Below are 13,294 nucleotides of genomic sequence, written 5' to 3' on the forward strand. Positions count from 1 at the left end.
TTAAAGAAAACTTCCACACTAGCAGGTAAGAAAACTTTATTGCTTCATAAATTAAACGCATGTCTGATTTTTCGTGTTGTATTTTGTTTGTTGAATTCTTCAAACAGTAAGCACCTACCTCCTCTCTGCCAGGCCCTGTGTTGGAGGTGCTGGTGATACGAAGATGAATATGAGATGGGGATCAAAGGGTGCATATTTTTAGTTATAAGATGAATAAGGTCTGGGGATCTAATGTACATACAGTATGGTGACTGTAGTTAATAATGCTGTATTGTATACTTGACATTTTGTAAGAGTAGGTCTTATGTCTTCCCCCTGTTCCCTGACCAGTGGTAACTGAGGTGATGAGTGTGACAATTAACTTGATTGTGGTAATCATTTCACAATGTGTGTATATATATATATATCAGGTCATCACATTGTACATCTTGAATATATAAAATTTTAATTTGTCCATTATACTTCAATAAAGATGGAAAAAATAAAACCAATGGGAGGGTGTGTGCTCTGGGCATACACAGTAGAGTGGAAGAGAACTGGAAGTTATTTGTGTGCAAATAAATATGTTGTAGGATGAGGAAGGTAAGAAATTTAAGAAGGACCTAATCCATTTGGGGAAAAAAGGACGGAGAAAGAGTGACTGAAGGTCTTCATGAAGACCAAGTACAAGAGTACTGGGAGGAAGGATTGAGAACTGTGGCCAGTGAGAACCGGGTCTCAAGGTTGGTTTTAGAGGGTACTTACAGCTGACAAGGTAACTACGGGGTGTGACTGCGTTGGAGTGGAAGTGAAGGTCAGCAGTGGGAGAAGTGCGAGCTTTGTGGCCAGGCCAGATGTACGATAGTTCCTCATTCACAGGGACTGAGATCCCTTCAGTATAGTCTCCAGAGCTGACATGGAGGAGAGGGTTGGAATCATATCCTAGGGTCCTTACTGCACATTGGAGAGTGATGTGGAGACCCTCAGATAATAAACGGAAAGGAGAGGTATGTTGGTGAGCAGCAGAGCTGACATTGGGAGGGCTGGTGTGCTTAGGGTCAAGAGTAGTAATTTGGAAGTACCAGTGGGGTTAGGAAGATGCAGACAGGACTGTGGTCCCCTAGTATCACGGCAGGACACGTGATTTCTCCTCAGGGGCCTTCAGGAGGAGCAGTGATTTCTGGCGGGGGAGACTGTCGAGCCACGTGGAACAAGCCGTCAGGGGAAAGTAGGCAGAGGGGAGTTTATTTAAACTGTCCTCTACTTTCTAGGGGAGAAACTTTCCCTAAACACTCCCATCTTCTCCCCTTCCGTGTCACTCACTCCTTTGTGGGAGGTGGCGTGACTGATTGAGTGTGTGATGAAGAATTGGACGGAGGTAGCTCAGCACCTTCTTCTCCTGCACGTCAGCTGCCCGTAGGAAGTGCAGAGTCTGGTCTGCCTTCCCACGGAGTCATTTCACGGGGGCAGCCCCCACAGGAAAAGGTCTCTAGGTTTTCATTTTGACCTGGAACCCAGTGGGTAAGCCTGCCTGTTTCTGGGTCTCAGAGACCCAGTATTAGGAAGTGGTTTGTCACCACTCACCAAAGCCATATTCTTCCCACTGCTGCATCAGTATACCAGACATTTAATCTTCATCAGCTTGACTCAGTCATCTGTCTTAGAATGTGGGCTGGGAAAAGAGGGATGGATACTTTATTTTTATTTTGAGACAGGGTCTCGCTGCACTGTCACCCAGGCTGGAGTGTAGTGGTGCGATCATGGCTTACTGCCTTGACTTCCTAGGCTCAAGTGATCCTCCCACCTCAACCTCCCAAGTAGCTAGGATTATAGGCGCACACCACCATGCCTGGCTAATTTGGTTTATTTTTTATAGAGACAAGGTCTCTTCATGTTGTCTAGGCTGGTCTCAAACTATTGGGCTCAAGTGATCCTCCTACCTTGACTTCCTAAAGTACTGGGATTACAGGTGTGAGCCACTGCACCTGCCTGGAGGGGAGGGATACTTTAATCACCACCAACAGCAGCTGCTCTTTACTTCATCAGAGACTTTATGGAACCTGAGACGTGTTTGACTGTGGGTGCCAAACACATGGACGGTGCATTTCTAGCTCTCCAACAGCTCATTTTAGGCTGCAGCAGACAAGTTACCAGGCCTCTTGTGTGCTCTGTAAGTGTAGGCGCAAGATATTATGGGAGCGTCTAGGAGGGGTACACCTAGTCCAGGTCAGCCTCAGGACTGAGATCTTTTTGAGGTTTTAGGAGATGTGAGTTAACTTCTCTATTTGTGTCCTTTTATTGGGTATTTCTGGTAGTTTAAAGAAATGGCAGAGTAAGAAATGATCACACATAAGATGTTTGGGGGCAACTGCAGTGAAGTGGAGTGCCCAGGACCACACAGCTGCTGTGTGGTGAAGCCGGGACGCAGACAATGGGACCAGGGCTGTGGGAGTTGGAAAAAAAAAAATAGAAGTCATAGATCTGTCCTCAACAAGGTGTCATCTTTGAGAGCAAAAGGCATAAATGCATTCTCAAAGGCTGAAGATTTTGAGTCGCATTGTTTTCTTGGGAAGGACTCATTAAGGGGTGGTGGAGGGTATTGAGCAGCCATGAAATGAGAGGGCGGCACAAAAGACAGTGCTGGCTGAGTTCTGCTTTTGGAAAATGGCTAAAATGGCTTGTTCCTCTGACACCTGAGGTGATTTCTTTTTCCCCTGGCTGTAGTCTAAGTTTAGAAGCTTGAGGCCTTAAGGTTCTTTATATTGTTCAAAGATAGGAGAGCAGGTCTGTATTAAAAACTGAAAAACACTGTGATACTATAGAAATCACAGTTTAAAAAACTCTGCTTGTGTGCATCAAAATCAGCTGTGGACTTAAAGCAGAAAGCAAAATTAAAATCCCAGATGCTCGGGCCCAGAATTTTGGAAACTGGGAACTAGGTAGTTTCTCTTAGAAAGGTGCAAGGTGACTGTGATATAAAGCTAGGGCTGAGGACCACTGACCGATAGTATTATATTTTGTTCAGGCAGTTTAAAAATTTTTCTTAGGCCGGGCACGGTGGCTCACACCTGTAATCCCAGCACTTTGGGAGGCCTAGGTGGGCAGATCACCTGAGATCAGGAGTTCAAGACCATCCTGGCCAACATGGTGAAACCCCGTCTCTACTAAAAATACAAAAATTAGCTTGGCGTGGTGGTGGGCACCTGTAATCTCAGCTACTCAGGAGGCTGAAGCAGGAGAATTGCTTGAACCCGGGAGGTGGAGGTTGCAGTGACCCAAGATTGTGCCATTGCATTCCAGCCTTGGCAACAACAGCGAGACTCTGTCTCAAAAAAAAAAAAAAAAAATTTCCTATATCCTTTACCAGTATGTGCTTTTCAGCCTTTTATCATCACCCCTAAGGAGTCTTTTTAGACATTTTTTTTCTAATCATCCCTGTGGAATGTGGAGTTAGGTAAACTATATATTCACTTATATACTGCATGCATATCTGTGCTTTATACATACAATTAGAGCCAGATTTTTTTCTTCACTTTGGGGGCAGTACTCCCCACAGTGAGACTGCACGCTCTAGCAGAAGAGAGGTCTTTGAAGACTCCTAAAGATGAACATGGACATTTTTTCCTCATAGATATAACTTGAGTGATGGCCGGGCACGGTAGCTGATGCCTGTAATCCCAGCACTTTGGGAGGCTGAGACAGGTGGATCACTTGAGGTCAGGAGTTCGAGACCAGCCTGGCCAACATGGACATGGTGGAACCCCATCTTTACTAAAAATACAAAAATGAGCTGGGCATGGTGGCCGGCGCCTATAATTCCAGCTACTCGGGAGGCTGAGACAGGAGAATTGGTGAACCCGGGAGGCGGAGGTTGCAGTGAGCTGAGATTGCGGCACCACACTCCAGCCTGGGCAACAGAGCGAGACTCTGTCTCAAAAATAAATAAATGAAAATAAAAATAACATGAGTGGAATAATAATGATTATGATTGAGGGTGAGCTGTGAGGAGCACTTTGCTGACTACTTGATTTAATTCTTACAGCTATTCTGAGTTAAGTACTGTCAATATTTCTGAAACACACAGAGGTTAGGTAATTTGCCTAGGGTCACAAAGCTAGTTTTACTCAAGTTAAGATTCAAAACCATATAGACAGATTTCAGAGGCTGTGCTCTTAACCCCTTCACTCTACCGCCTCTCATGACTCCGAATCTCAGAATTGCATCGTCATAAAAAGCCTTCGTGGAATCTGGAACCTTGCCATTATTGGAAGCTCACTTTGTGCCTTTGTAACTTAACAGTTATAGCCATCTGTTGTCCCTCTCTTTTCCACATGGACTGTCAGGCTTTTCCCATAGTGAAGCAGATGATGATGGGATATTGGATTGAGTTGGGAGAATGGGAAAGGGACTTCAGCCCCCAAGTCCAGCTGGGGTGGAGGGAAGGGGTTGTCCAGGTTGCCTCACACTGGCTGAATCAGATCACTGGTAGAATTGGAAGGGAGTCAAAAGGCATTGGCATTGAGGGTGAGGTGGTGGGTAGAAGATATTTTGAAAATGGGAGAATTTCATTTAGGAATCTTTTATGAGAGAAAATTTGAATTATAAAGTCCACTTAACTTGGAGGAATGAAGTTTCCCTGTGATAAACTTCTTTAATCCTGTCACACTCAAAACCTCAGAAACAACCAGAAAGCCACTGTCTTCCTTGTATTGTTATTTTTATTTATTTTATTTTATTTTATTTTATTTTATGGAGACAGAGTTTCACTCTTGTTGCCCAGGCACTCCAGGCTGGAGTGCAGTGGTGCCATCTCAGCTCACTGCAACCCCTGCCTCCTGGGTTCAAGCGATTCTCCTGCCTCATCCTCCCAAGAAACTGGGATTACAGGCACCCACCACCACGCTTGGCTAATTTTGTATTTTCAGTAGAGATGGGGTTTCTCCATGTTGGTCAGGCTGGTCTTGAACTCCTGACCTCAGGTGATCCGCCTGCCTCGGCCTCCCAAAGTATTGGGATTACAGGCGTGAGCCACTGTGCCCAGCCTCTTCCTTGTATTTTTAAAGAAAATGCATTGTCGTAACCAGACTTTTCCCTTGGTTGGTTAGCTGATGAGAGTGTATGTGTAAATGCATGTTTTTCAGGTCTGTCTTTTCATTCTTTCCTGAGTTGTGTGTCTCTTTTTCTGACCCCCATCTCCCATAGATTGAGACTTTCAGAAAGTCTGGATTGTTTAAGTATGGCTTTCTCTGCATCACTTGATATTCTTAGAAGTAGATTTTTTTTTTGTTGAGATGGAGCCTTACTCTGTCGCCTGGGCTAGAGCGCAGTGATGTGACCTCGGCTCACTGCAACCTCTGCTTCCCGGGTTCAAGCGATTCTCCTGCCTCAGCCTCCCAAGTAGCTGGGACTATAGGCATGTGCCACCACAGCTGACTAAGTTTTTATTTTAACGGGGTTTCACCGTGTTGGCCAGACTGGTCTTGAACTCCTGATCTCAGGTGATCCACCAGCCTCGGCCTCCCAAAGTGCTGGGATTACAGGAGTGCCACTGTGCCTGGCCCCTTAGAAGTAGATTTTTAAGCTGTTAATGAAAACTTTTAAAGATACCCGATGATTCATTAAGTGCTGTCAGCCCTCTTATTGTTTTTATCTCCACAGCTGGTTTCTCTGTGGCAGTGCCTTGTTGCTTGTCAGCTTATCAATTGCGTTTTACTGCATAGTCTACCTAGAATGGTATTGTGGAATTGGAGAATATGATGTCAGGTATCCAGCCTTGATACCTATTACCACTGCCTCCTTTATTGCAGCAGGAATTTGGTAAGTTAACTTTGAAATGACTAACAGGAATGAACAACAAATTTTTTTTTATCAGATAGTGATATACTTGGTCCAAACTTTGAAAGAACAAAGGTATAACAGAAAAGTAGTCTCCTGGTCATTCATGCTCTCTGGTTCCCTTTTCATTAGTATCTCTTTCTCCTTCTATTTATGGATCTAGTTATTTAAAGCACAGATGGTGACATTCTGTACATATTTTGCATTTTGCTTTTTAAATGTATTTGACATACAATACATATAGAAAAGTGGAAAAAACTAAAATGAATGAATCAGTGAATGAATTCTCATGAAGTGAGTATTGGTGTAAATCGAGCCAGCACAGTGGGAACCCCCTTCATTCTCCCTCACAGTTCCTACACCTTCCCTCCTGCCACAGGTAAATACTGCCCTGACCTTCATGGTAACTACTTGCTTTGCTTCCATTAGGTATTCTATTTTTGTTTCATCTACGCTTTTGAACTTTATAGAAATGGATTGGCACAGGGTGTATTCCTTCACATTGAGCTGGCTGTGTGCAGCATTATGTGCAATTCTTTCATAATGTCGCCTGGAACAGTGACTTATCTTCATTGCCCTTTCGCATTCCATTGTTTAATTGAATCCCAGTTTCTCTTTTCCATTGTTGATTGTGTTTAGATTTTTTTCAATTTGGGGTTACTATAAAGGATGCTATAAAGAGCATTCTTGTATATGGCTCTTGTAGCACAGTGAACACATTTCAGTTGGGTACACCCAACTGAAGTTGGTGTGTGTGTATATGTGTGTGTGTGTGTGTATATATATATATATATATATGTGTGTGTGTGTGTGTGTGTACCCCAAGGGGTAAAGTTGTTGACTTCAGTAAATCATGCCAAACCGCTTTCCAAAGTGGTTGTTCGTCTTTTTTTTCGTTTTATTTTCCAATGGATTCTTATAGTTTAGGATTCTTCCATAATGGTACTTTAGATGTTTCTCATTCTTTTAAGCAGTTGCATAGTTTTCACAGCATGGACATATCATGATTTATTTAACTTGTCTTCTGTTGTTGGACTTAATTATATTTATACTCAAACAATGCCACAATGAATAACCTTCTTCATAAGTTAATTAAGTGCTCAATGAAAAATACAAGGTTTTTTTGGGTTTGTTTATAAAAGTAATACTTGTTCACTGAGGAAAGAAAATCTGTAAATTACAGAAAAACACAAAGGAAATACATCCTATGATCCAACCAGAAAGAAAACTAGTTTTCCTATGTTGTGTGTAGCTCTTTAGTTTTTTCTTTCTTTATATCAATTGGATTTTTTTTTTTTGGAGGGAGACAGGGTCTCACTCTGTCACCCAGGCCAGAGTGCAGTGGTGTGATCACAGCTCACTGCAGCCTTGATTTTGCAGGCTTAAGTGATCCTCCTACCTCACTCAGCCTCCTGAGTAGTTGGGACCACAGGCACATACTTCCACACCTGGCTCTTTTTTGTATTTTTTGTAGAGATGGGGTTTCGCCATGCTGCTCAGGCTCGTCTCAAACTCCTGGCCTTAAGCCATCTGCTTGTGTCGGCCTCCCAAAGTGCTGGGATTATAGGCGTGCACCATGACCACCCCCAGCCTAATTGAATTTTTATTTTGGAAGAACCACATACCTTTATACATATTCAGTTTAAATATATTCTTTCTATGACTCACTTTCTGTAGTTGAAGTTCAAAGTTGTTTGACAGTGTGACACGGTTATTGTTAACCTTTTTAGTGATGTGGGGGCATACAGATATGTTGTTCTACTTTTTCCCATAAGGCTAAGGTCAGCTCCAGAAACACTAATTTTTTAGACAGTGTGATTATGGTTATTTAATACTCACACTTATCAAAATATTATATATTAAAACCAATAACTATCTGGACTTATTTGAATATAGTTTTTCCTATTCTGTTCTTAGAAATTTCAGTCATTAAAAATCATTTATACTTAGAAAGTTTTTAATTTTACTTTGATGACAGGAATAGTGGTTTTCTCAATGAAAGATGTAATAGCAGCTTATAAATGATAACTGTTTTCATTCTGTTTTTAAGAGAAAATACTTTGGTATTTTTTACCATGATAATTTAGTGTGTGATTTCATAAAAACGGGCTGTAGCCATTTAAATTCTTGTTCAGGTGCAGAAACTAAGAGACTTCAGTTTCTATTAAGCCATGTCAACTCCTATTAGGAGATCTTTAGTGGTTTCAGTTCCAGGGCCTTCTTGAAGAAACTGTGATAATTGTGTAAGTATATCTAGAGTTTTCCTTTGCAGCATTGGCTAAGTCACATAACTGAGAATTATGATACATAGAGACAGTTGCTGACTAGATGAACTTTTCCACATTGAATTCTTTAAATCTAGATTCTAGAGTAAAACATATTGATGCATATCAGAGTCGTCAACTGTTTATTTGTTGTTTTTTCAGCTTCAACATTGCTCTATGGCATGTGTGGTCATTTTTCACTCCGTTGTTGTTGTTTACCCAGTTTATGGGGGTTGTAATGTTTATCACACTTCTTGGATGATTTCTGAAGGTAAGATATCTGGAATGGTTTTTCTAAAAATGAACTCGTTTGAAAAATGTCTTTTATGACAATTTTGTTGTTCACACTAGAATTATCCGTCCGTTGACCTCTGAGATAGAAGGGATTGAGACTCTTTTTTTTTTTTTTTTCGTAGACAGGGTCTCACTCTGTTGTCCAGGCTGGAGTATAGTGGCATGATCACAGCTCACTGCAGCCTTGACCACCTGGGGGCTCAAGCAGTCCTCCCACCTCAGCTTCCCAAGTAGCTGGTATTACAAACATGTGCTACCATGCTTGGCTAATTTTTAAAAAATGTTCTGTAGAAACGGAGTCTCCCTGTGTTGCCCAGGCTGGCGGGAGTGGGGGACTGAGACTCCTCCTTTTGAAAAAGTTGGTTCTAAGTTACTACTTTTTAGACAAGGTACACTGCCTTTCAAAGACCTCATAAAGATAGGATTTGCACCTTCCAATATAGTTAAATCCACACATTAGACCATTTTATGTTGAGATCATATTAATTTCTGTCAACTTACATTCAATGACTGTTGGCTAGATCATTCTTAAGAAATGGGAATACAGGAAGAATGGACAATTTTACCCAATTGGGAAAAAAAATCTGCCATCTTCTAACTGTCCAGACTTCCTCATAAAAATGTGTTGGATGACACAATCAGCTTTGGTTTGGTGTTATTTATAGAATTTCTGCCTCCCCACAGATTACCCCATCCTGAGATCTGCTGCCTTACACAGTGGAGGCTGTTTTCTGAGTGTCGGATAACTCTGTTATTAAATAAGTGTATACTGAGAATGCTCACTCCAGATGCCTAGGGGCATGGTGAAAAGGACAAAATGCCTCCTGTCAGGTCACTTACATCAGAACTTGCAGAAAATCTGCTTTATACAGCAGTTGACAGGTGTGGAAACTGAGGCCTATGGAAATGAAAGTTAATACACTAAATTTTCAAGATGTTAATGAAAAACTGACATTTCTGCCAACAGCATGCTCTCTATGGGATTTAAAGGAAGGTCAATGGTAACCGTGTACAGAAGAAATGGACATAGTCTCATTGTTAGCAGTCTGAAAATAGTTGCTAGCACCTCCATGCCCGTTCCAGGTTCTCCAGCCTCCTTCATGCACCTTGCTGTGTCTTGGGATCACTGGGAGCCCTCACAGGAGGCCCTTCATTCCTATACACTTGTGGTGCCACAAGCGGCTCTGGGCCTGGAGGAATCCTACACATCTCAGAACACTTCCTCACCTGACCCTGTCAGCCATCTCTCTCCTCATGTTCTCAGCCCCTTCTTTGGCTCTTCAATTTTGAGTTTTTACAGATGTTTGGGAGGTCTTACTCTGACATGAATTTATAATTGGTAATGGAGACTCAGACAGTGTTGTAGATCACAGAGTGAACTATGCTTTTTAGTGTTAAATGCAATAGCTTAAGATAGAATGTTTTCCTTGGTACATAAATGCTGGTTTTCTTTCAGATTTAAGGACATCTACTTTTTTTTTTTTTTTTTTGGAAGAGACAGGGTCTTCTGTGTTCCCAGGCTGGCTTTGAACTCCTGGGATCAAGCGATCCTCCTGCCTCACCCTTCAAAGTAGTTGGGACTACAGGCCCACGCCACCGTGCCTGGCTGGACTGTAAATTTGAAGTGAATGGTTAAACATCCAGCTAGCTGAAAGTATGGCAGACCCTAACAGAAAAGCTACAGTGTGTTTTTGCAACTGTGAAGTGAATGGTTTCCTGGGAAAAATTGTGATTTTGTATAACTGTTGTTGAAATCAGAATAAATTATATTTCACTTGCATATTCTTAAATTATTAAAATTTTCAGAAGTCAGTGATATAGGAATACTGTTTGGCAATGTTAATCCATTTGAATATTTGGAGAAGATGGTTTCATTTTAGGTGCATAATGCACTCTTAATATTTTGAACAAATAGTTCACTCTTCTATTTAAGGGATAGCAGTTCCTTATATAAAATGACTGGATGTGTATAAAGGAATTATGTTGTCATGTGCCTTTAACCAGCTTTAGTAATTACTATCATCTCGTATTTATGATAGTTTTGTTAGGTACAGGACCAAATGAAAGTATTTTACGTTTTCCCATCACTTTAGATTTTATCATTGTGTAAACTACTGGGTTTTTAGCATTTCCTAATGTGAAGTTTTAATCATTTTTAAGTATACATATTTTTTTCTGTACCATTTAAATAAAATATTTTTATAACTTTCTTGTGAGTTTTGTTCATGCAAACTTTGGAATAACTTCTGGTTTTTAGCTATTAGCACTTTGAATTAACTATATAAATAACAAGGGCTAACTCTGTTTCTCAAAGACTTTATAAAGACAGTATTTGCACTTTCAAATGCCATATGCTGCATTTAATCTAAACAGCATAAGCATTGTGACAGAAGGTACCTCATGTTGATTGTTGTCTCTGTAAGGTGACTTCTAATAATGACTTGACTTAATCACCACTTGTGTGTGTGTCTGGTTCAGATCATACCCTGCCATTTACTAGCTGCAAGACCTTCAGCAGTATAGGTTTAGTATCCCTAATTTCAGAATCTGAAACTTTTTGGTTGCTGACATGACACTCAAAGGAAATGCTCATTGGAGCATTTCAGGTTTTGGAATATAATGCAAATATTCCAAAATCTAAAACACTTCTGGTCCCAAGCATTTCAGAGAAGTGATAGTCAGCCTGTAATCTTTTTTCAGCTGTGAAGTGGGAAATATCTGTCTTATTGTGGGTTGTGGGTAATAGTAATGTTTGTAAAACACCAGTTACAGTGCCTGACACACAGTAGGTGTCCACTCAATAAATGGTAATGGAGAGGGAAAGAAAACGGAAGCAGAATCGAGGATCAGGAATATCACCTCCGGTTATGATATTTGCAAAAGGGAAAGTCAGGCATGATGAGTAGACAGAAGCAAACCCAGGTTGTGGTCATGGGTATGTGAAGGTGTGGTGAGAGTGTCATTTAAAATAGGGAGCAAGGCCAGGCGAAGGCCATAATCAGGCAGCTGAGTCAGGCAGTGATGAATCAGGCAGTGATGTGAGGGTCCAGCATAACTGAGGCTGCAGCTCTGGAAGGTAGGGCATTTGGATCAGATCCCCTGGAGGGAGCTTGGGTGAAGAGTGCCCCAGTGTCAGCCTTCACACATTTTATATCTGTCTTTTATTTGTTTATTTATTTTTTCTTGAAGAGTATGCTTACAACATGGATAGAAATCTAAGGCTGGGATGTGTTTAAAACAATTAGTTAAAATCTAGTTTCCCAAGTGCCAGTAACTGGCCAATTAGGATGGTATGAAGATTATCCTATTACTTAAAAAGAGACTTTTTGAGACAGAGTCTTTAACTTGTCATAATATGTCTGAACAGGATCTAGTTTGAGACACTAAGAGGATAAGACATCAGTTTGGAAAGAGACCACAGCAGTGCAACATGAACTCTGCTAAAATCGAAGCAAAAACAAACATCAATTTACTGTGAAGCTTGGGTGAAAAAATGGTGAAATCATTAATGCTTCAAGAAAACTTTATGGGAACAATGCCCCAAAGAAATCAACAGCTTACAAATGAATAACTTGTTTTGAGAAGGTATCAGATGATGTTGAAGAGGAAGCCCTCAGTGAGAGACCTTACACACGAATCTTTGAGGAAAAAATTAATCTTGTTTATGCCCTAATCAAAGAGGACTGATGATTAACAGCAGTTAACAATAGCAGAAACAATAACCAGTGTCATAGACACTGAACACTTGGTTCAAGTTACACAATTCTGACAGCAAACTTTCCACTTGATGGGCACCAAAACTGTTGTGCCCAGATCAGCTGCAAACAACAGCAGAGCTTTCAATGGAAATTTTAAACAAGTGGGATCAAAATCCTGAAGCATTTGTTCAAAAAATTGCAACAGGATATGAAACATGGATTTCCTAGTACTATTCCTGAAGACAAAGCACAATCAAAGCAATGGCTACCAAGAAGTGGAAGTGGGTCAGTCAAAGCAAAAGCAGACCAGTCAAGAGCATAGGTCATGGCAACAGTATTTTGGGGCTCAAGACACTTTGCTTGTTGACTTTCAGTAGGACCAAAGAATGGTAGCATCTGCTTATTATGAGAGGGTTTTGAGAAAGCCAAAACTTTAGCAGAAAATTCTTGGGAAAGCTTCAGCAGAGTCCTCCTCCACCACGACAATGCTTCTGCTTATTCCTGTCATCAAGGGCAATTTTGGGAGAATTTTGGTGGGAAATCATTACAGTCCCAATTTGGCTCCTCCTAACTTCTTTTGGTTTCCTAATCTTAAAAATTCTGTAAAGGGTACCCTTTTATCTTCAGTTAATGTGTAAAAGACTGCATTGATATGGTTAAATTCTCAGGACCTTCAGTTCCTTAGGCATGGGCTAAATGGCTGTATCATGACTTACAGAAGTGTCTTGAACTTGATGGATCTTATGTTGAGAAATAAAGTTTGTATTATTATTTTTAATTCATTTTTCTCCAAATTTTGAAGTCCGAGGGTACATGTGGAATGGCTAGATTGAGTTCATTAATATATGCATGACTTTGCATACTTATTTTTTGTGGTGAGATTTCTTAAAATCTACTCTATTCACAATTTTTAAAATGCTATAAATTGTTATTAACTATAGTTACTATGTGTACAATAGGTCTCTTGAACTTACTCTTCTTAATTGAAATTTGGTACCCTTTGACAAACATCTCCCAATCCCCCAATTCCCCCTGCTGCCCAGCCCCTGGTAGCCACTATTCTGCTCTCTACCTATATGACCTCAGCTTTTTTAGATTCTACATATAAATGAGATCATGTGGCATTTGTCTTTCTGTGCTTGGCTTATGTCACTTAACATAGTATCTTCCAGGTTCATATCCATATTGTTGCAAGTGTCAGGATTTCCTTTTTTTTTTTTTTTT

The 13,294-nt window shown here is 40.7% G+C and overlaps 1 protein-coding gene across 1 annotated transcript in view; it reads left to right on the forward strand.

Annotated features, from left to right (window-relative positions):
* TMEM128 (transmembrane protein 128) overlaps nucleotides 1-10,581 on the forward strand; it is a 19,442-nt gene extending 8,861 nt beyond the window's left edge. The window contains exons 2-5 of the mRNA XM_011935453.1: nucleotides 1-25; nucleotides 5,638-5,796; nucleotides 8,241-8,349; nucleotides 9,057-10,581. Of these exons, the coding sequence (XP_011790843.1) occupies nucleotides 1-25; nucleotides 5,638-5,796; nucleotides 8,241-8,340 (284 nt within the window). The 3' untranslated portion in view covers nucleotides 8,341-8,349; nucleotides 9,057-10,581. The remainder of the gene's footprint in view (nucleotides 26-5,637; nucleotides 5,797-8,240; nucleotides 8,350-9,056) is intronic.
* The last annotated feature ends 2,713 nt before the right edge of the window (nucleotides 10,582-13,294 follow it).

Source organism: Colobus angolensis, unplaced genomic scaffold (assembly GCF_000951035.1).
Source record: "Colobus angolensis palliatus isolate OR3802 unplaced genomic scaffold, Cang.pa_1.0 Scaffold143, whole genome shotgun sequence".
NCBI lineage: Eukaryota > Metazoa > Chordata > Mammalia > Primates > Cercopithecidae > Colobus > Colobus angolensis.